Source organism: Ranitomeya imitator, chromosome 5 (assembly GCF_032444005.1).
Source record: "Ranitomeya imitator isolate aRanImi1 chromosome 5, aRanImi1.pri, whole genome shotgun sequence".
In the NCBI taxonomy this organism is placed as follows: Eukaryota; Metazoa; Chordata; class Amphibia; order Anura; family Dendrobatidae; genus Ranitomeya; species Ranitomeya imitator.
This window is the reverse complement of record NC_091286.1, coordinates 87,869,353-87,890,492: the sequence shown is the minus strand read 5'-3', so window position 1 is coordinate 87,890,492 and position 21,140 is coordinate 87,869,353. Positions and strand designations below refer to the sequence as shown.

At 53.8% G+C, this 21,140-nt stretch overlaps 1 protein-coding gene across 3 annotated transcripts in view; it reads right to left on the bottom strand.

The window, feature by feature from the left end:
* FANCL (FA complementation group L) overlaps window positions 1-21,140 on the bottom strand; it is a 117,822-nt gene that overhangs the window by 7,269 nt on the left and 89,413 nt on the right. For all 3 annotated transcript variants that reach the window (XM_069768911.1, XM_069768913.1, XM_069768912.1), the window contains 5 exons: window positions 18,765-18,915; window positions 10,917-11,000; window positions 10,443-10,488; window positions 9,417-9,498; window positions 5,876-5,992 (listed from right to left, as the gene is read on the bottom strand). In XM_069768911.1, coding sequence (XP_069625012.1) covers window positions 5,876-5,992; window positions 9,417-9,498; window positions 10,443-10,488; window positions 10,917-11,000; window positions 18,765-18,915 — 480 coding nt within the window. The remainder of the gene's footprint in view (window positions 1-5,875; window positions 5,993-9,416; window positions 9,499-10,442; window positions 10,489-10,916; window positions 11,001-18,764; window positions 18,916-21,140) is intronic.

Genomic DNA, 21,140 nt, shown 5'->3' with positions numbered 1-21,140 from the left:
GCCACGCCGCTTCCTACCCGCGGCGCACAGCTCTGGCGCCACGGTCTTGCACCGGTGGACACCGCCACTTCCTCCTTACATCAGGCGGGCTTTTCTCCCGCCCGACTGGTTCAAGTCGGTGAGCTCCGCCCACCAGCGCCATCCTGGCGGTTAGCCCCGCCCACTTTCTCCTGCACCCCTGAAGTGGTTTTCGGCACCAGGACCGCCTTGCGCTGGCTCCTCAAAGCGCATAGCCTGGCGTCCTCATCCCTTGCGGCTCAGCATTGCAGCCGGTCCCGGACAGAAGAGTGTCCCAGAAGTCTGCTCTGTCTGCCTGCCTGCACCCCTGCGTTAAGGACCATCGACATCATGAGGTGCAGCTTTCCATCCATCACCTGTCGTGAGTAGCTCTGCTGCAGACTGACACTCTCCTCTGCTTTCCTGTCCCCTAACCTTCTGGCTTCTTCAGGGGTTCCTTCACCATGTCTAATCTTAAGGGAAGTCGCTTTTGTCCTCCCTCTTCTGCCTTAGTCTAACACTTTGCGTGTTCGCCTTATGCCCACCGCAGCATCTGCCATGAGTAGCTCTGCACCGCAGACTGATACTCTCCCCTTCTGATTTTTTTTTTTTCCTCGGACCCGTTCGGTCTAATTTTAAGGGAGGTCGCTTCCGGCCTCCTACATTTTCTCAGGCAGGCCTGCAGCAACCCACATTATGCTCACTGCCCAGGACCCCCCCCCTGCTGCTCCGCCTCAGAGCAAAGTCCCCATCCTCTTTGTCTCTATCAGTCAGTAGCGGATCTCACACGGGTGTCCCAGACCCTTGTGTCCGTGCTAGATCGGTTGCCCCTGCAGACTTCCGTAGTAGCCAGCGGGTCGCAAGAAGCTCCGTCCGAGACTTCTAATACAGGCCGCGAAAGATCCAGACAGGAACGCCGGTCTGAGTTCTCTTCTAGGTCCACTTCGCCCCACGGTCCTTCTCTGTGGTCGACTTCCCCCTGGTCTTTCCCCCCAGAGTCAGGCGAGGCTTTCTCTGTTGCGCCTTCGGAGGATAATTTGGGTCCGGATTCGAACCAAATCGCTAACATGAGGGATATGGTTCAAAGCCTCATTGGAGCGACCAATCAGATCTGTGGCATCAAAGATTCCTCTACAAAACCCGCAGATCAGGCGGTTTCGTTTAGACGGTCTAATCTACCTCCCAAGGTATTTGCTCCTCATCCTGAATTCGAGGAGCTTCTGGCCAGAGAGAGAGCAAATTCGACCAGACGTTCTCAAAGAGACACGCGTCTTGGAGTCTCAGATCTCTTTCCTCCGGATCTCATTGCCAACCGCAATGAGAGGCGTTAGAGAACAACCTCTCCCCCTGTGGATCCATCGGCTGCTAGACTTGCCACCAACACAGTCCTTACGCTGTCCGGTGGGGCGGCTCTGAAAGATTCCATCGATTTGATCATGGAATCCTTCGTGAAGTCGGCTTTCGAAACTGCCGCATCATCCCAATGCCCGGCTTTGGCTTCCACTTGGGTTTCGAAGTCTGTATCCGAGGGGCTAAACAACTCCGTTGGGGCATTCAAGCTGGAGCTCCATCAGGCCGGCTGGCGGAACTTTCCACCCAGATTACGCACGCCGGGGAATAATTTGTTCCCTGGACGTTGCGTCTTCTGCCGCACAGGCGCCCAGTAGTGTTGTTGCCAGCCTTCGCACTGTTTGGCTCAAGAGTCAAAGAAGTCCCTTACGAGCCTGCCTTTTCAAGGTTCACGTCCTTTCGGTTCCAAGCTGGACCAAATTATAAAGGACGCCACTGGCGGCACCAGTCCCCTTCTCCAGACCTCGCCCACTTCCCCCTTAGGCGGCTACTTCGGTCTTTTCGACCTCTTTCGTAGTTTCGCGGCATCAGATTCCTCTTCGCAAAAGCAGAGGCCACAGGCACGTTAAGAGAAGGTATTCTTCGTCTCACTCTTTCCTGGCGTGCCCGCTACTCCTAAGGCGCATTATCCAGGTCCAGGACTGGAAGTTCCACCTAGGCATGACCCACGACTAGACCCCAGCCCGTTTCTCAGGCTGGGCAACTGTCTCCTGTTCCTCAGGGACGTCTGGGTCTCCTCAGTACAGGACGCATGGGCCAGGGCACTTGTATCCTCTAGATACAAAATCTTCATTTCACGGTCCTGGGATCATTTTCTTCTAATCCAAACCTCCAAGAGACCCCGCTGTAGTCCCGGGTTTCTTTACAGCCATTGTTTCCCTCCTTAAATCTGGGGTAATCGTTCCCGTCCCAGAACAGGAACGGTTCAACGGTTCACAGGCTTCTCTTCGAATCTTTTTGTACTGACAGAGGACGACAAGGTTCGTCCCAATCCGGATCTCAATTTGCTGAACAGGAAGTTTCGTCGGAGACACTTCAGGATGATATTCCCTCGTTCAGTAATCGCTTCCATGGAGGCTCAGGAATTTCGGTTTCAGGCTCCTGAAAGTCTATCCATCTTTCCCGACATTCTAGCCGTTGCGGGTGGCTCGTCAACGGGAAGAAGTTCCGTCTTGTTCAGCGCCTCATATCTCCGGGCATGTTCTTCGACACTTGTCGGACCAGAGTCTTCCTTCCCGAAGACAGGATATCCCTCCTTTGTCAGGAAGTTTGCTTGCTCTAGGGTTTTCAGCTCCCCTCCTTTCCGATGGGCCTTAAAGGCACTAAGGAGGTTGGTTGCAACATCGGAAGCAATTTTCCCTTCGCCCGTTTCATTCAAGACTTCTTCAGCAGGCTATTCTATCACAGGGGACAGGTCTGTCTTCTCCCTGCATCGTCCGATCCGGCTTTCTCCCGGGTCAAACGGTTCCTCGACTGATGGCCGAGGTCACTTCTCTTATCCCAGGGTAGCTCCTTCACAGCATATCCTTCCTTCCAGTTCCCTGGCAGGTGGTGACGACGGACGCCAGCCCGCTCGGCGGAGGCGCGGGGCTTTGTCTCCTGTTCTTTCAGGGTTGTTGGTCGGCGCAGGAGTCCTCTTTGCCGATCAATGTCCTCGAGTTCCGGATCATCTTTCTGTCTTTCCTTCACTGGGTAAGGATTCTCAGCAGCCTGCCAATTCGAATCCAGACAGACAATGACACAGCAGTGGCATATGTCTACCACCAGGGGTGGACTCGGCGTTCTCTGGCATCGGCCGAGATTCCAGGATCCTCCTTTGGACAGAGGTACGGTCCTGGTGAACTCCGCAGTGCATGTCCCCGGCGTGGACTTTTAGGCTGCCGACTTCCTCGGCCGCGAGGGCCTCGCGGCAGGGGAATGGTATTTCAGGAGGTTTCCTATCGGATTGCCCTTCGATGGGGGACTCCAGAGGTTGACCTCATGGCGTCCCGATTGAACAGGAAGGTCCCTCGGGTCGGCCCAGGGTCCCGTGATCCTCTCACAGTGGTGTTGACACGCTGGCCATTCCTTGGTCGCAGTTTGTGCTCCCCTATCGGTTCCCACGCCTTCCCTTGCTTTCCAAGCTGTCAAACAATCAAGGCGGGATGGGTGCCGGTCATTCTGATCGTCCCGGATTGGCCCAGGAGGTCTTGGTCTGCAGACATCGTCAATCTTCTCGCGGACACCCCTGGTGCCTTCCAAACGGACCCAATCTGCTGTCTCAGGGTCCGATCTGCCACCCGAATTATCGGTCGCTCAGTTTAACGGTGTGGCTGTGGACTCCACAGTTCTAAAAGCGTCCGGCCTTTCGGCCCAGATGAGTCACTCTATAATCCAGGCTGGGAAGCCTTCGTCTTCTTCCAGGATCTACTATCGTACCTGGAAGGTTTACTATCGTTGATGCGAGCCCAACCGCTATTCACCTATGTCCTTTTTCCCTGCCTTCCATTTGGTTTTCCTTCAGGCAGGACTGGATTCGGGCTTCGCTCTCAGTTCCCTAAAGGGCCAGGTTCCTGCGCTCTTCTTCCCTTTAAGAAGACGTTATCTTCTCAGCCACAGGTTAAGACCTTCCTTCAAGGAGTAGCCCACGCTGTCCCTCCGTACAGGGCCTCTGTGGATTCATGGGATTTAAAGGTTGTCTTGGTTGTTCTTAGGGGTTCCCCCTTCGAGCCTCTCAGGGAGTTTTCCCTGTCAGTTCTATCTCGGAAGGTGGCTTTTCTCAGGTCCATCTCTTAGATCCGCCGCATTTTCGAGTTGGCGGCCATTTCTTGTCGACCTCCTTTCTTGATTTTCCACCAGGACAAGGTGGTCCCAGGCCTCCGCCTTCCTTCCTTTCCCGAGGTGGTTTTCATCTTTCTACCTCAACGAGGACATCGTTCTACCTTTCCTTTTGTCCAGCTCTGACTAATCCTCTGGAGCGATCATTGAACAGGCCGGCCTCGTCAGGGCAGTAAGGATCTCCCTGGCTAGCACGGCCGCTTTCCGAAAGATGGATTCTCTTTTCGTCATCCCTGATGGCGTGCGTAGAGGCCTGCCGGCTTCCAAGGCGACTATTGCTCGCTCTATCAGAACGGTATCTTTGGAAGCTTACCGGGTCAAGAACAAGAGTGCCCCCTCCTGAGATAAAGGCTCACTCTACCCGGGCAGTCGGCGCTTCCAGTGCGTCACGGGGCTTTCGCCGACGGCTTTGCAAAGCGGCAACCTGGTCTTCCATCCACACGTTTCGCCGAACTACGGCGGACTCCAGCATGGGCAGAAGGATCCTGCAGGCAGCAGTGGTGAGTCCTCGGACCTGATGTAAGTCTGTTTTTCCCACCCCAGGGACTGCTTTGGGACGTCCCATGGTTCCTGTGTCCCCCAATGAAAGGCGATAGAGAAAACAGGATTTTTGGTTGCTTACCGTAAAATCTGTTTCTCGGAGCCTTCATTGGGGGACACAGCACCCGCCCAAGTGAACAGCTCTGTTTACTGTATTCTTTGAACACTCTTTGAGTGTTTGAAATTGATAATCTATGGAGCGCCGTGGAATTTGTTGGCGCTATGTAGATGAAGTTTATTATTATTCTTTCTCTTTTACACGTTGCTTCTCCTACTGCTTTCTCACTAACTGAATATCCTACTTCCTGTCGGTGGGGTGTACACTGCAGAGGAGGAGCTAACTTTTTTATTTGCATAGTGAGACCCTCCTAGTGGCAGCAGCATACACCCATGGTTCCTGTGTCCCCCAATGAAGGCTCCGAGAAACAGATTTTACGGTAAGCAACCAAAAATCCTGTTTTTCTAATGTTGGATACCCCCTTTAAAGGGAATCTGTCAACAAGTTTTTGCTATATAATCTAAGAGCAGCATCTTGTAGATTATATGACCTCACGGGCAGGGTCCTCTCTCCTCCTGTACCAGTTGGTCATTTGTATTGTTTAAGATTGCTGTACTCGTTTTTATTATGTATACCCCATTTCGCATGTAAAGCAGCATGGAAAAAATGGCACTATAATAATAAAGGGGCAGGGAACCTGCTTCCTGGGATGTGTCGCACAGTAATTTGCTGTAGTTTCAATACAATTGGTGTTTTATCAGCAGGATATTATCATTGCAGGACTACGTGTCACATGCAACACTGTCAGGCTAATCAGTGTAACCCCACCCATCTCCAATTGGCAGCTTACTGACTATGCACAGTGTACACAGGAAGCTGCCAATCAGAGGTTTGGGTGGAGTAATACACAGCTCAGCCTAATCAGCCAGCACTCCTACATCTACAGCGGAGAAAACGGATTTTAATAAAACTGCAGCCCAGTAAGTGACACATCACTGGAATCAGGCTCTCTGCCCCTACATCATGCTGCTCTCAGATCCCATAGCAAAAACTTGCAGATTCCCTTTAAATGCCTCAATGGAGACCACACAAAAAGCTTTCTTCTGAAATGTAAATGACTTAGTTACTTAATTTGCCCTGACCCCCAGCAGTGTTTTAGAAGCACTTTCTTACCTCATATAAACAGGCTTGGTGAAAGGGCTGTGCACAGTGCGGATCGTTACAAACTTGGTCTGGAATGGCAGAGTCCAGCCTGTACGCATAGCATATCCCACAGTCCATAGTAAAATCCTGGAGGTAAACAAACAGTCAAATTATATAGCATACTGATAAAATAAAAAGATCATAACGAGCCGCTGCAGAACTTCGTAGTTTGCAATTATACATTTCCTCTACTAAAATAAAACTTGAAACTCACAAATAATGGCTTCTCCAACTGTGTCACACAATGGAAGGATACAATTTTACCATCCATATCAATATCCATATAGAACACATTTTTTCACATTTCATAACCGTATATGAATGTGTCCTTCATAGAACAGGTGTACAAATGGCCAAGAACTCAAAGGCCCTCATGTCCCTACAACCTGAGAAGGGACAACACTTCTATGAAATAGAGCCAGCATGTGGTGGGTTAAGGCCATTTCATTGTTCGTGTGTGTATAGTTTTCACTACCTGCCGTATATTTAATGCATTTTCTCCTCCCAGCACTTTCTGATCCAGGATCTAAGTGCTTTAAAATGAAGAGTTCCATGGAAATTGCAGGTTTCCCAACTCCTGATAAATACGCCGAGATTTCACAAGAGATTTTCACGTTTGATAGATTAAATAAATATTGGGCATTTAGCGGTAATGGCTGATCAGAAGGACTTGTTTGTTCTGTGCAAGTAATTATTAGTCTACTTTACTCCTGCTCTACCTGCTGCTTGTAACAAAGTACATTATATAAATACACGATATTGTTTTCCAGATACAGGAGGAGGAACACTGGAGGTATGAGCGTTGTGATGTAGAAATCTAAAATTAAAAGCAAAGCCACAAAAAGAGGAATAAAAAAATCCATTTGTTATTCCTCTTTTTGTTGCTTTGCGGTTAATTTTAGTATTAGCAGTCGCAAGTGTTGCCGGTTGCGAACTTGCATACAGCTCTGGCAAAAATGAAGAGACCACTGCAAAATGTTCAGTTTGTCTCCATTTTACTCAAAAATATACTAATAAAGAGAAAAATCAAATTGTTATTTTATTGTATGAACTACTGACAAAGTGTCTCAGAAGTTCCAAGCAATAAATTCTGTATTTTTTTCTGAAAAGGAGAAATGGTCAAAATAACAACAAAAAAAAAGCCCAGTGCTTTCAGAAGTCGAATAATGCAAAGAAAACAAGCTCCTAATCATTTACAAACAGCAATACTAATGTTTTAACTCTATGGGTACAGATCAGGAACTTTCTTGTTGTAACATGACTGTGTTCTACTGCACCTAGTAACGTCCATAAAAGCACGGTTGGGTGAGCTTTTTGTGGAACAACTTGACCTCAACTCCATCCAACACCTTTGAGCTAAATTAGAACAGATTGTGAGCGGGGCTTTCTTGTCTGACATCAGTGTTTAATCTCAAATACTCTTCTGGATGAAAATGGGATAGAAAGCCCTCCTAAAAAAAAGTGGAGTGTTTTATCTCCAATGGGGGAACCAACTTCATAATCATGTGTATGGATTTAGCATGAGATGTCATACAAGCTCACATGGGTGTAATGTTTAAGGTTCCCCAACACTTTGGTTTATATAGTGCAGGGGTGTCAAACTGCAATCCTCGAGGGCCGCAAACAGGTCATGTTTTCAGGATTTCCTTGTAATGCACAGGTGATAATTTAATCACCTACACAAATAATGAGTTGCTGATTAAATTATCACCTGTGCAGTACAAGGAAATCCTGAAAACATGACCTGTTTGCAGCCCTCGAGGAATGCAGCTTGACACCCATGATATAGTATGTTTTCTATGCAATTATGTGCTACTAGATGGCGGCCTGATTCTAACGCATTGGGTATTCTAGAATATGCATGTCCACGTAGTATATTGCCCAGTCACGTAGTATATTGCCCAGTCATTTAGTATATTGCACAGCCCGCGTAGTATATTGCCCAGCGCGCGTAGTATGTTGCCCAGCCCGCGTAGTATATTGCCCAGCCCGCGTAGTATATTGCCCAGCCCGCGTAGTATATTGCCCAGCCCGCGTAGTATATTGCCCAGCCCGCGTAGTATATTGCCCAGCCCGCGTAGTATATTGCCCAGCCCGCGTAGTATATTGCCCAGCCCGCGTAGTATATTGCCCAGCCGGCGTAGTATATTGCCCAGCCCGCGTAGTATATTGCCCAGCCCGCGTAGTATATTGCCCAGCCCGCGTAGTATATTGCCCAGCCCGCGTAGTATATTGCCCAGCCCGCGTAGTATATTGCCCAGCCCGCGTAATATATTGCACAGCACGCGTAGTATATTGCACAGCCTGCGTAGTATATAGCAATGTGGGCATCATATCCCTGTTAAAAAAAAGAATTAAAATAAAAAATAGTTATATACTCACCTTCCGTTGGCCCCTGGATCCAGGAAGCGGTTACCAACGCTCCTCGAGCGCTCCAGTCACAAGAGTGCATTGCGGTCTCACGAGACCGTTACGTCATCATCTCACGAGATCGCAATGCATGGACCGGTCACCGGAGCGTCGCGAGAAGCGGGAAAGGCGCCGGAAGGTGAGTATATGATGATTTTTTTATTTTTTTTATTATTTTTAACATTAGATCTTTTTACTATTGATGCTGCATAGGCAACATGAATAATAAAAAAGTTGGTCACACAGGGTTAATAGCAGCGTTAATGGAGTGCGTTACTCCGCGGTCCATTAGCGCTGCCATTAACCCTGTGTGAGCGCTGACTAGAGGGGAGTATGGAGCGGGCACTGAGTGCGGGGAGGAAGGAGCGGCCATGTTGCTGCCGGACTGTGCCCGTCGCTGATTAGTCGTGGCAATGGTTGTGGGCGTTTTGCCACGACCAATCAGCGACTTGGATTACCGTGACAGAGGCCGCGACCAATGAATATCCATGACAGACAGACGGACGGACGGAAGTGACCCGTAGACAATTACCGTATATAGTAGATATTCCATTCAGTCTAGATACACCAAACAGCAGAAAATGATGAACACACAATTCAACTAATTATTATAAATGTTGCAAAGTACACAGGAGAATCAGAAAGGGTGTCCTGGATTTGCCGGCCATGTGTGAAACAAAAGGCTGTGGTAGTATAATTGTGGTAGCAAGGTGGGAGGTGGAAATTGCAGGATCAGAGGCGAGGTTAGTCAAGGACCAGGGTTACTCCTTTCCCTTCCTAAAAACAGTATAGAAATTTTGATGTGAGGCAGTTCGCAAAATTGGGCTGACCATAGACTGTGATGGCAGGACCACACTTTGAGGAGGGAATAAGGGGTGGCTTCGTAGGCCCCAGTAGCAGTGAGGATGGACATCAAACCTGGTCACGTACAATGGCATTCTTTTTTGGCCAGTTGCGCACAGGAATGGACTTATCTGAGCAGGCTAGGAATTAGTCCGGAGGCGAGTATAGTGTAGCAATAGCGCTGCGCTTACTGTAGTGTGATTTGCTATAAATGGTTTAATAACATGTCAAATAAATCACCAATGGACAAACAACTTACAGATTTCGCAAACTCAGATTTAGATGGGAAATCAGTTTCTAAGATATCTTTCAAGTTTTGCAGCAAACCATTCTCAGGATCCCTAAAATTGAGAATATGATGATTACTCAATGTACGTTACAGACAGACAGAAAGTAAGAGATGAAACCACGGTGTAACTCGCACCTCCAGCTTGGTATAAAGTGGAAGGATATAGTATGGTCACAACGGTATATGGGACCCTTCAGAAGAGTTGTACTTAAAGGAAACCTGTCACCGGGTTTGCCCAATACGAGTTGCGGCCATCGCCATTCAGGGCTCATATACAGCATTCTATAATGCTGTATATAAGCCCCCGATCCGACCTCCATAATATTGCAATTATGTTTTAGTAAAGACAAAATGCTAGCAATGATCTGACAAGGCAAAGCTTTGGGAGATCCAACTTAGACGGGTGTTGTTGGTGGGGTCTCCCATCGCACCTTTATTTTCAAGCTTTTATAAATGATAAGTGATCAACAAGCCACATAAGGCCACCAAATCGCAGTCCATACTGGTAACGCGCCTGTAGAATATTCTGAGAAGTAGGACAAGTGATTTGTCCTCTTGGAAAACAGAAATACCGGTACACAAATTGTACAATACCACAGTGCTGGGTGTCATTTTGAACCCATGTATCACAACCTGCATGTTGGATATATCATTGGGACCACACATGGGTCTACCGAAATAAACTCCCAGGACCAGGTGATACAGTCAGAATATGGAGATCTAAACATGAAGTCACAGTCTGCATGGATGTGCATTATATTGTGTTCGATTTCACATGGTGAAAAGTCAGAAGATTTGAAGAGCATGCTGTGTTTTTTTGTGTATGTCATGTCAAAAAACATAATTATGGCTTTTCATAAAAGCTTTTCCTCGGAACACTTCCAAAAGTTTACTGAAAAATGGGAGAAGGAAAAACATCTGAAAATGTGTCGTAAACGGATGAATTAATACAGTCTGTAGCCTCCATGAGAGAAGTCACCAGCAGATAATACTTACCATAAGTGGACGTTGCTATTTAGCTTTTCTTTTAATGGCTGCACCACTGAAAGGAAGAGATGTGTTTTACGATGAATATTTGATGTTAGGGGATATCTGGGACTTGACAGGGTGGGAATACTGGTGTCATGCTGATTGAGAGCCGGCTTCCCCCAGTTAGGCAGCGGAAATTCGGCTGTCAATCAGCATGACAACAGTAATCCCGCCCTATCAACAAGAAAAACCACTGCTGTTGAGGTGACATCAGTGGAAGTCTGTGACCGCCGGGAAAATGGGGCCGGGCACAATAGGAAGGTAGGTAGAAACTACCTGCCTGTTAGATTATGGGTTTTTTTTAAAGTCCTGGATATCCCATTTAACTACACTTTACTTTCTTAATAAAAAAAAAACAATAAGACAATTACATTGTACTGACAGAGAACAAAAAAAAAAGGAGGACTTAATAGTATGTTTTAGGATATCTGAAAAACAAACCATGATCTGCTCCAAGGAAATAACATTCTGGTAGCATGGTTGGATGCCTTGGATTTAGGTCAATTGTAATGGACACGTTGTTACCTGCAAGAGGAAAATAACCTAAAGATATATTGGATGCAACAGAATCATGAAATCATACAAATAACGGATATCATAACCATGGTCCTTGGTGCTCCGTGACGTACAAGAATACCATGGTGTACTTGTAGATGATGCACTGTGATGTACCTGTTCATCAGACCAAGTTCACACTATTGTATTTCTAATCCTAGTGCTGTCCATGATGGTACTCATGCCAATGTCATTCAATGGGGCAGTGCAGAGGACCCCCAAATCTCAGCATGAAAAAATAAACAAAAAATGGCAGCATGCACTAGTTTCTTCCATATATGAGATGAGACTCGTCCATTCAAGTCTACGGCTGCTCCAAAAGATAGATTCTATACAGAGCCAACAATTAGCATCTTATTATTGTGGATAGATTGAGATTCTTTAAAGGGGTTGTCCAAATCGTTAAGTCTGCAGTCACTGTATGTGACTTATGAATCCTCCCAGAGCTCGCACTGTGCACTGCTGGGATTTGCCGGTTTCTGAGCCAGGAGCGGAGGATATATGTCTGCGTTATGCATCCTCCTGGCTAGAGTCTGCCCAGTGGGCATGGCCTAGCTCCATACACTTGTGATGAGAGGGGTCGCGCCCCAACCGGTGACGTAGCAGCCCACTGGGTAGCGTCGACTAGAGGGTGCGACCTCGCTCCACACAAGTGTATGGAGCGAAGCCACGTCCACTGCCGGGAGTATGTATACCTCATACACTCCCTCCAATCTCTGCTCAGAAACCAGCGAATCCCCGTGGTGCACAGTGCGTGCGCTGGGGGGATTCATAAGTCTGTAGTCACACAGAGTGACTGCACACTTAGCAATTTGGACTGGACAACTGCTTTACCAAAACTGTATTTAGGTTTGTACATTTTTAATAATTGCTGCGGTATAAATACAAATTGCCCACAAATGACAAAATGAGAAAAAAAAGTTTTCTGTATAAGAAAGTTTTTTATATGCTCCTACACCTCACACCGGGATAGAAACCGAGACCACATGAGCCCAGCCTTCAACCCCTTAGATACAGCAGTGAACAGTGATCACAGCATCTAAGGAGTTTGACAGAGGGAGGAGGCGACAGAGGGGAGGAGGCGACAGAGGGGAGGAGGCGACAGAGGGGAGGGGGCGACAGAGGGGAGGGGGCGACAGAGGGGAGGAGGGGACAGAGGGAGGAGGCGACGGGGGAGGAGGCGACGGGGGAGGAGGCGACAGGGAGAGGGAGGAGGGGACAGAGGGAGGAGGGGAGAGAGGGAGGAGGCGACAGAGGGGAGGAGGCGACAGGGGGGAGGAGGCGACAGGGGGGAGGAGGCGACAGGGGGGAGGAGGCGACAGAGGGGAGGAGGCGACAGGGGGGAGGAGGCGACAGGGAGAGGGAGGAGGGGACAGAGGGAGGAGGGGAGAGAGGGAGGAGGCGACAGAGGGGAGGAGGCGACAGAGGGGAGGAGGGGAGAGAGGGGAGGAGGGGACAGAGGGGAGGACGGATCAGAGGGAGGAGGCGACAGAGGGGAGGAGGCGACAGAGGGGAGGAGGCGACAGAGGGGAGGAGGGGACAGAGGGGAGGAGGCGACAGAGGGGAGGAGGCGACAGAGGGGAGGAGGCGACAGAGGGGAGGAGGCGACAGAGGGGAGGAGGCGACAGAGGGGAGGAGGCGACAGGGAGAGGGAGGAGGGGACAGAGGGAGGAGGGGAGAGAGGGAGGAGGCGACAGGGGGAGGAGGGGACAGAGGGAGGAGGCGACAGAGGGGAGGAGGCGACAGGGAGAGGGAGGAGGGGACAGAGGGAGGAGGCGACAGAGGGGAGGAGGCGACAGGAGGAGGCGACAGAGGGGAGGAGGCGACAGGGAGAGGGAGGAGGGGACAGAGGGAGGAGGGGAGAGAGGGAGGAGGCGACAGAGGGAGGAGGCGACAGAGGGAGGAGGCGACAGGGGAGGAGGCGACAGAGGGGAGGAGGCGACAGGGGGGAGGAGGCGACAGAGGGGAGGAGGCGACAGGGAGGGGGAGGAGGCGACAGGGAGGGGGAGGAGGGGACAGAGGGAGGAGGCGACAGAGGGGAGGAGGCGACAGGGGGAGGAGGCGACAGAGGGGAGGAGGCGACAGGGAGGGGGAGGAGGGGACAGAGGGAGGAGGCGACAGAGGGGAGGACGGATCAGAGGGAGGAGGCGACAGAGGGGAGGAGGCGACAGAGGGGAGGAGGCGACAGAGGGGAGGAGGCGACAGAGGGGAGGAGGGGACAGGGGGAGGAGGCGACAGAGGGGAGGAGGCGACAGGGGAGGAGGCGACAGAGGGGAGGAGGCGACAGAGGGGAGGAGGCAACAGAGGGGAGGAGGCGACAGGGGGAGGAGGCGACGGAGGAGGCGACAGAGGGGAGGAGGCGACAGAGGGGAGGGGGCGACAGAGGGGAGGGGGCGACAGAGGGGAGGGGGCGACAGGGGGAGGAGGCGACAGAGGGAGGAGGCGACAGAGGGGAGGAGGCGACAGAGGGGAGGAGGGGACAGGGGGAGGAGGGGACAGGGGGGAGGAGGCGACAGGGGGAGGACGGATCAGAGGGAGGAGGCGACAGAGGGGAGGAGGCGAAAGAGGGGAGGAGGCGACAGAGGGGAGGAGGCGACAGAGGGGAGGAGGCGACGGAGAGGGAGGAGGGGACAGAGGGAGGAGGCGACAGAGGGAGGAGGGGACAGAGGGAGGAGGCGACAGAGGGGAGGAGGCGACAGGGGGAGGAGGGGAGAGAGGGAGGAGGGGACAGAGGGAGGAGGCGACAGAGGGAGGAGGCGACAGAGGGGAGGAGGCGACAGAGGGGAGGAGGCGACAGAGGGGAGGAGGGGAGAGAGGGAGGAGGCGACAGGGGGGAGGAGGCGACAGGGGGGAGGAGGCGACATGGGGGAGGAGGCGACAGGGAGAGGGAGGAGGGGACAGAGGGAGGAGGCGACAGAGGGGAGGAGGCGACAGGGGGAGGAGGCAACAGAGGGGAGGAGGTGACAGGGAGAGGGAGGAGGGGACAGAGGGAGGAGGCGACAGAGGGAGGAGGCGACAGAGGGGAGGAGGCGACAGGGGGAGGAGGGGACAGAGGGAGGACGGATCAGAGGGAGGAGGCGACAGAGGGGAGAAGGGGACAGGGGGAGGAGGGGACAGGGGGAGGAGGGGACAGAGGGAGGAGGGGACAGAGGGAGGAGGGGACAGAGGGAGGAGGCGACAGAGGGGAGGAGGCGACAGGGGAGGAGGCGACAGAGGGGAGGAGGCGACAGGGGGAGGAGGCGACAGAGGGGAGGAGGCGACAGGGGGGAGGAGGCGACAGAGGGGAGGAGGCGACAGGGGGGAGGAGGCGACAGAGGGAGGACGGATCAGAGGGAGGAGGCGACAGAGGGGAGGAGGGGACAGGGGGAGGAGGGGACAGGGGGAGGAGGGGACAGAGGGAGGAGGCGACAGAGGGAGGAGGCGACAGAGGGAGGAGGCGACAGAGGGGAGGAGGCGACAGGGGGGAGGAGGCGACAGGGGAGGAGGCGACAGGGGGGAGGAGGCGACAGGGGGGAGGAGGCGACAGGGGAGGAGGCGACAGAGGGGAGGAGGCGACAGGGGGAGGAGGCGACAGAGGGAGGAGGCGACAGAGGGGAGGAGGCGACAGAGGGGAGGAGGCGACAGAGGGGAGGAGGCGACAGGGGGGAGGGGGCGACAGGGGGGAGGGGGCGACAGGGGGGAGGAGGCGACAGAGGGGAGGAGGCGACAGGGGGAGGAGGCGACAGAGGGGAGGAGGCGACAGGGGGAGGAGGCGACAGGGGGAGGAGGCGACAGAGGGGAGGAGGCGACAGAGGGGAGGGGGCGACAGGGGGGAGGAGGCGACAGAGGGGAGGAGGCGACAGAGGGGAGGAGGCGACAGAGGGGAGGGGGCGACAGGGGGGAGGGGGCGACAGGGGGGAGGGGGCGACAGGGGGGAGGAGGCGACAGAGGGGAGGAGGCGACAGAGGGAGGAGGCGACAGAGGGAGGAGGCGACAGGGGGAGGAGGCGACAGGGGGAGGAGGCGACAGAGGGGAGGAGGCGACAGGGGGAGGAGGCGACAGGGGGAGGAGGCGACAGAGGGAGGAGGCGACAGAGGGGAGGAGGCGACAGGGGGAGGAGGGGACAGAGGGAGGACGGATCAGAGGGAGGAGGCGACAGAGGGGAGAAGGGGACAGGGGGAGGAGGGGACAGGGGGAGGAGGGGACAGAGGGAGGAGGGGACAGAGGGAGGAGGGGACAGAGGGAGGAGGGGACAGAGGGAGGAGGCGACAGAGGGGAGGAGGCGACAGGGGAGGAGGCGACAGAGGGGAGGAGGCGACAGGGGGAGGAGGCGACGGAGGAGGCGACAGAGGGGAGGAGGCGACAGAGGGGAGGAGGCGACAGAGGGGAGGAGGCGACAGAGGGGAGGAGGCGACAGAGGGAGGACGGATCAGAGGGAGGAGGCGACAGAGGGGAGGAGGGGACAGAGGGAGGAGGGGACAGAGGGAGGAGGGGACAGAGGGGAGGAGGGGACAGGGGGAGGAGGGGACAGGGGGAGGAGGGGACAGGGGGAGGAGGGGACAGGGGGAGGAGGGGACAGAGGGAGGAGGAGACAGAGGGAGGAGGCGACAGAGGGGAGGAGGCGACAGAGGGGAGGAGGCGACAGGGGGAGGAGGCGACGGAGGAGGCGACAGAGGGGAGGAGGCGACAGGGGGAGGAGGCGACAGAGGGGAGGAGGCGACAGGGGGAGGAGGCGACAGAGGGGAGGAGGCGACAGAGGGGAGGAGGCGACAGAGGGGAGGAGGCGACAGGGGGGAGGAGGCGACAGGGGGGAGGAGGCGACAGGGAGAGGGAGGAGGGGACAGAGGGAGGAGGCGACAGAGGGAGGAGGCGACAGAGGGAGGAGGCGACAGAGGGGAGGAGGCGACAGGGGGAGGAGGCGACAGAGGGGAGGAGGGGAGAGAGGGAGGAGGCGACAGAGGGAGGAGGCGACAGAGGGGAGGAGGCGACAGGGGGGAGGAGGCGACAGAGGGGAGGAGGCGACAGGGAGGGGGAGGAGGGGACAGAGGGAGGAGGCGACAGAGGGAGCAGGGGAGAGAGGGAGGAGGCGACAGGGGGAGGAGGCGACAGGGGGAGGAGGGGACAGAGGGAGGAGGCGACAGAGGGGAGGAGGCGACAGGGAGAGGGAGGAGGGGACAGGGGGAGGAGGCGACAGAGGGGAGGAGGCGACAGAGGGAGGAGGCGACAGGGGGAGGAGGCGACAGAGGGGAGGAGGCGACAGGGAGAGGGAGGAGGGGACAGAGGGAGGAGGGGAGAGAGGGAGGAGGCGACAGAGGGGAGGAGGCGACAGAGGGGAGGAGGCGACAGAGGGGAGGAGGCGACAGAGGGGAGGAGGCGACAGAGGGGAGGAGGCGACAAGGGGAGGAGGGGACAGAGGGAGGACGGATCAGAGGGAGGAGGCGACAGAGGGGAGGAGGCGACAGAGGGGAGGAGGGGACAGGGGGAGGAGGCGACAGAGGGGAGGAGGTGACAGGGGGAGGAGGCGACAGGGGGAGGAGGCGACAGAGGGGAGGAGGCGACAGAGGGGAGGAGGCGACAGGGGGAGGAGGCGACAGAGGGAGGAGGCGACAGAGGGGAGGAGGCGACAGGGGGGAGGAGGCGACAGAGGGGAGGAGGCGACAGGGGGAGGAGGCGACAGAGGGAGGAGGCGACAGGGGGAGGAGGCGACAGAGGGGAGGAGGCGACAGAGGGGAGGAGGGGACAGAGGGAGGACGGATCAGAGGGAGGAGGCGACAGAGGGGAGGAGGCGACAGAGGGGAGGAGGGGACAGGGGGAGGAGGGGACAGGGGGAGGAGGGGACAGGGGGAGGAGGCGACGGGGGGGAGGAGGCGACAGAGGGGAGGAGGCGACAGAGGGGAGGAGGCGACGGAGAGGGAGGAGGGGACAGAGGGAGGAGGCGACAGAGGGAGCAGGGGAGAGAGGGAGGAGGCGACAGAGGGAGGAGGCGACAGAGGGAGGAGGCGACAGAGGGGAGGAGGGGAGAGAGGGAGGAGGCGACAGAGGGGAGGAGGCGACATAGGGGAGGAGGGGACAGAGGGAGGAGGGGACAGAGGGAGGACGGATCAGAGGGAGGAGGCGACAGAGGGGAGGAGGCGACAGAGGGGAGGAGGCGACAGAGGGGAGGGGGCGACAGGGGGGAGGAGGCGACAGAGGGGAGGAGGCGACAGGGGGGAAGGTGCGACAGGGGGGAGGGGGCGACAGGGGGGAGGAGGCGACAGAGGGGAGGAGGCGACAGGGGGAGGAGGCGACAGAGGGGAGGGGGCGACAGGGGGGAGGGGGCGAAAGAGGGGAGGAGGCGACAGGGGGAGGAGGCGACAGAGGGGAGGAGGCGACAGGGGGAGGAGGCGACAGAGGGGAGGGGGCGACAGGGGGGAGGGGGCGACAGGGGGGAGGGGGCGAAAGAGGGGAGGAGGCGACAGGGGGAGGAGGCGACAGAGGGGAGGGGGCGACAGGGGGGAGGGGGCGAAAGAGGGGAGGAGGCGACAGGGGGAGGAGGCGACAGGGGGAGGAGGCGACGGGGAGGAGGGGAGAGAGGGAGGAGGCGACAGAGGGGAGGAGGCGACAGGGGGGAGGAGGCGACAGGGAGAGGGAGGAGGGGACAGAGGGAGGAGGCGACAGAGGGAGCAGGGGAGAGAGGGAGGAGGCGACAGGGGGAGGAGGGGACAGAGGGAGGAGGCGACAGAGGGGAGGAGGCGACAGAGGGGAGGAGGCGACAGGGAGAGGGAGGAGGGGACAGAGGGAGGAGGGGACAGAGGGAGGAGGGGAGAGAGGGAGGAGGCGACAGAGGGGAGGAGGCGACAGAGGGGAGGAGGCGACAGAGGGGAGGAGGCGACAGAGGGGAGGAGGCGACAGGGGAGGAGGGGACAGAGGGAGGACGAATCAGAGGGAGGAGGCGACAGAGGGGAGGAGGCGACAGAGGGGAGGAGGGGACAGGGGGAGGAGGGGACAGAGGGAGGAGGCGACAGAGGAGGGGAGAGAGGGAGGGGACAGAGGGAGGGGACAGAGGGAGGACGGATCAGAGGGAGGAGGGGAGAGAGGGGAGGAGGCGACAGATGGGAGGAGGCGACAGGGGGAGGAGGGGACAGAGGGAGGAGGCGACAGAGGGGAGGAGGCAACAGGGGGAGGAGGGGACAGAGGGAGGAGGCGACAGAGGGAGGTGGGGACAGAGGGAGGAGGGGACAAAGGTAGGAGGGGACAAAGGTAGGAGGGGACAGAGGGAGGAGGGGACAGAGGGAGGAGGGGACAAAGGGAGGAGGGGACAGAGGGAGGAGGGGACAGAGGGAGGAGGGGACAGAGGGAGGAGGGGACAGAGGGAAGAGGCGACGGTGGGAAGAGGCGACGGTGGGAAGAGGCGACGGTGGGAAGAGGCGACGGTGGGAAGAGGCGACGGTGGGAAGAGGCGACGGTGGGAAGAGGCGACAGAGGGAGGAGGCTTTTTCAGTTCTTGCAGTTCTGGTAACAAACTACACAGTAAAATCAATTTATTTTTGCAATATTGTAAATGACCAAAAATAAAAAATGTCAGGTGACTAGGAGGCAACTGTAATATCAGCGAACACACCAAGTGGCAATGTTACTATCCAGAATAAAACCATTTCCTATATTTAATAAAACCCTACAAAACCAATGGATTTTGCAGTACATAAAAACACAGAAAATAAACAGAAAAATGAGTGTGTATTATTCTGGATTATTCTGCATGAAAGATTTTCTCACCAATTGCAATTCTTCTCATGGTAGCACCACGCGTCGGCCTTTCTGGTTCAAGCACCCACGTCTTTGTGTCAATTTCATCTAACGTATCCCAAAAACCTTTTAGTGACTCTAAGGTCGACAAGACTTGGCGGTAGATGTCCTGAATGTTACTCTGTAATAAAGATTGCAAAATCATTATGTACAAAATAAACACTGAAAAGTGACAGCGAGATGCTTTTCTATACATGAAAAATGTGTTCTTCTATAGAGCAGTAAACGTTATGTATGTGCCCCCTCATGTCACACAACAAGGGTACAGACCCACGGAAAGCATCAGGTATGCAGAGAATAGGTGAGAACTGTATGATTCCCGAGGGGTCCCACTGATCATGACACGGGGGATTTCCTGGGGGCTTTATGAAAGCAGCGGTAGTCATGCATCGGTTCACGGAAAGGCTGTGGGGCTGATGAAAATGGACGAGCGCTAATGTGACTACTGCTTTTCACACGAGGATCGCTTCTCATGATTGGTGGGAGGGAGGAGTGATTTTGTATCTTGCAAATGTAAAGAAAAAAGTTTAGGCCACTATTCACAGTGTAGTATAAGATATATATATATATATATATATATATATATATATATATATATATATATATACACACATACACACACATACAGATAGAGAGAGAGAGATATATAGATACACTTAAACTGTCAATATGCCTGCTAGCTCTTATAACTAGTCGCATTCCAATATTAGGTTAATGGGAATCTGTCACCAGGTCATTACCACCTAATCTTAGAGTAGGATGAAGTAGGGAAAGAGACCCTGACTCCTGCGATGTGTCACTTGCTGGGCTGCTTGCTCTAGTTTTGCCAAAAAATCACTGCTTTATTAGCAGGAGATTATCACTAGAGGACTAATACCTCATGCTGACATGTAGTCGTCCATATTCAGATAACTCCGCCCCCACTACTGATTGGCAGCTTTCTGTACAATCAGTGCTGTGGGCGGGGTTATACAGAGTTCTGCATTCAGAGAACTGCTAGATCTACAGATCATAAAACGGTGATTTTGTCAAAATACCAGCAAGCACATCAGTGTCATATTCCTGGAATCAGTGTTTCTTCCCCTACATTATGCTGCTCTCAAATTGTGTAGCAAAAACGTGATGACAGATTCCCCTTTAAAAGTATATTCCAGGGATCATAAACTGCTCATGAGATGTTTATTTTTATGTTGTTTGTTCTTTGAGGCAGCCCAGGTATTTTCCTAATTTGTGTATGTGCAGTAGAACATCGCTATATTCCTACAGCTGTGCCCTTTCTTGATTTATGCATTGTGACAGAACATACAGGGTTCCGCTTTTTCTCACCTGTACAGGTGAGCGTGCACAGTACAAATCATCAAGTGCTTCAGGGCATAGAAGTTTTTGAGTATCAATAGGCAGTCTCGGCACGCTCGCCTTTGCACTACATGTGAATTAGGTTTTAGAATCACATTCACATGGACTATCGGTACAATGCAGAATCCCAGCACCTGACCTTGACTCTGTAAGGCGACCTGTCACCAGGTTTATCCTGCCTTATCTTGAGAGCAGCATAAAGTAGGAGTAGAGACCCTGATTCCAGTGGTGTCTCATTACTGGGCTTCTTGCTGTTTTATCAGCTGCAGCTCTGCAAGTCCTCTCAGTGATGAGCTCCTGCTCTGTAATCTTCCATATTCATGAGCTCTGGATTGGCAAGACCCCACGACTGCTTGGCATCTTTCTGCCTATGTATATAGTAGACCGAAAACTGTCATTCAGTAGTGGGGGGAGGGGGTTAGACAGCTCATTATCGAGAAGACAAAAGTGATTTTCTCTCAAAATGACAGCACCAAGCCCAATAAGTGACAAATCGCTGGAATCAGGGTCTCATAAACTTGATGTCATTTCAGTGTAACTCGTTACACCTAGTACACGGATTTCTTGTTTTCCGCTCTGTTGGGAAATCATTATTGCCTCCACCAAGGCTCATCAATGAAAGTAAATACTACAAGAAGGGAAAGGAAACTTCAGATGTGTTCTGGTGTCATGAAGCTGCATTAACACAAGGAGCACTTGTAACAAAATCTGCGCAAGTACCTGTATAAAACATGCAACAGTTATTACTTTGAAGAGGCTTTTTTTAACTTAATACCTGAAAGAATATGATAATCTCAGTCACTTAACCGCCATAAAAGCCCTCATCATAAGTACCAGGATTTCCATTTTTTAATAATTTTCACACATCCTTGGAATGTGATCTTACATGCTTGAGGACACTTAAAATTAATAGTGTAATTTTCACATGTCTGCAAAAGTTGCTTTTCATTTCTTTACCTTTTCTTTACCGCTGACATAAATTTGCTTATA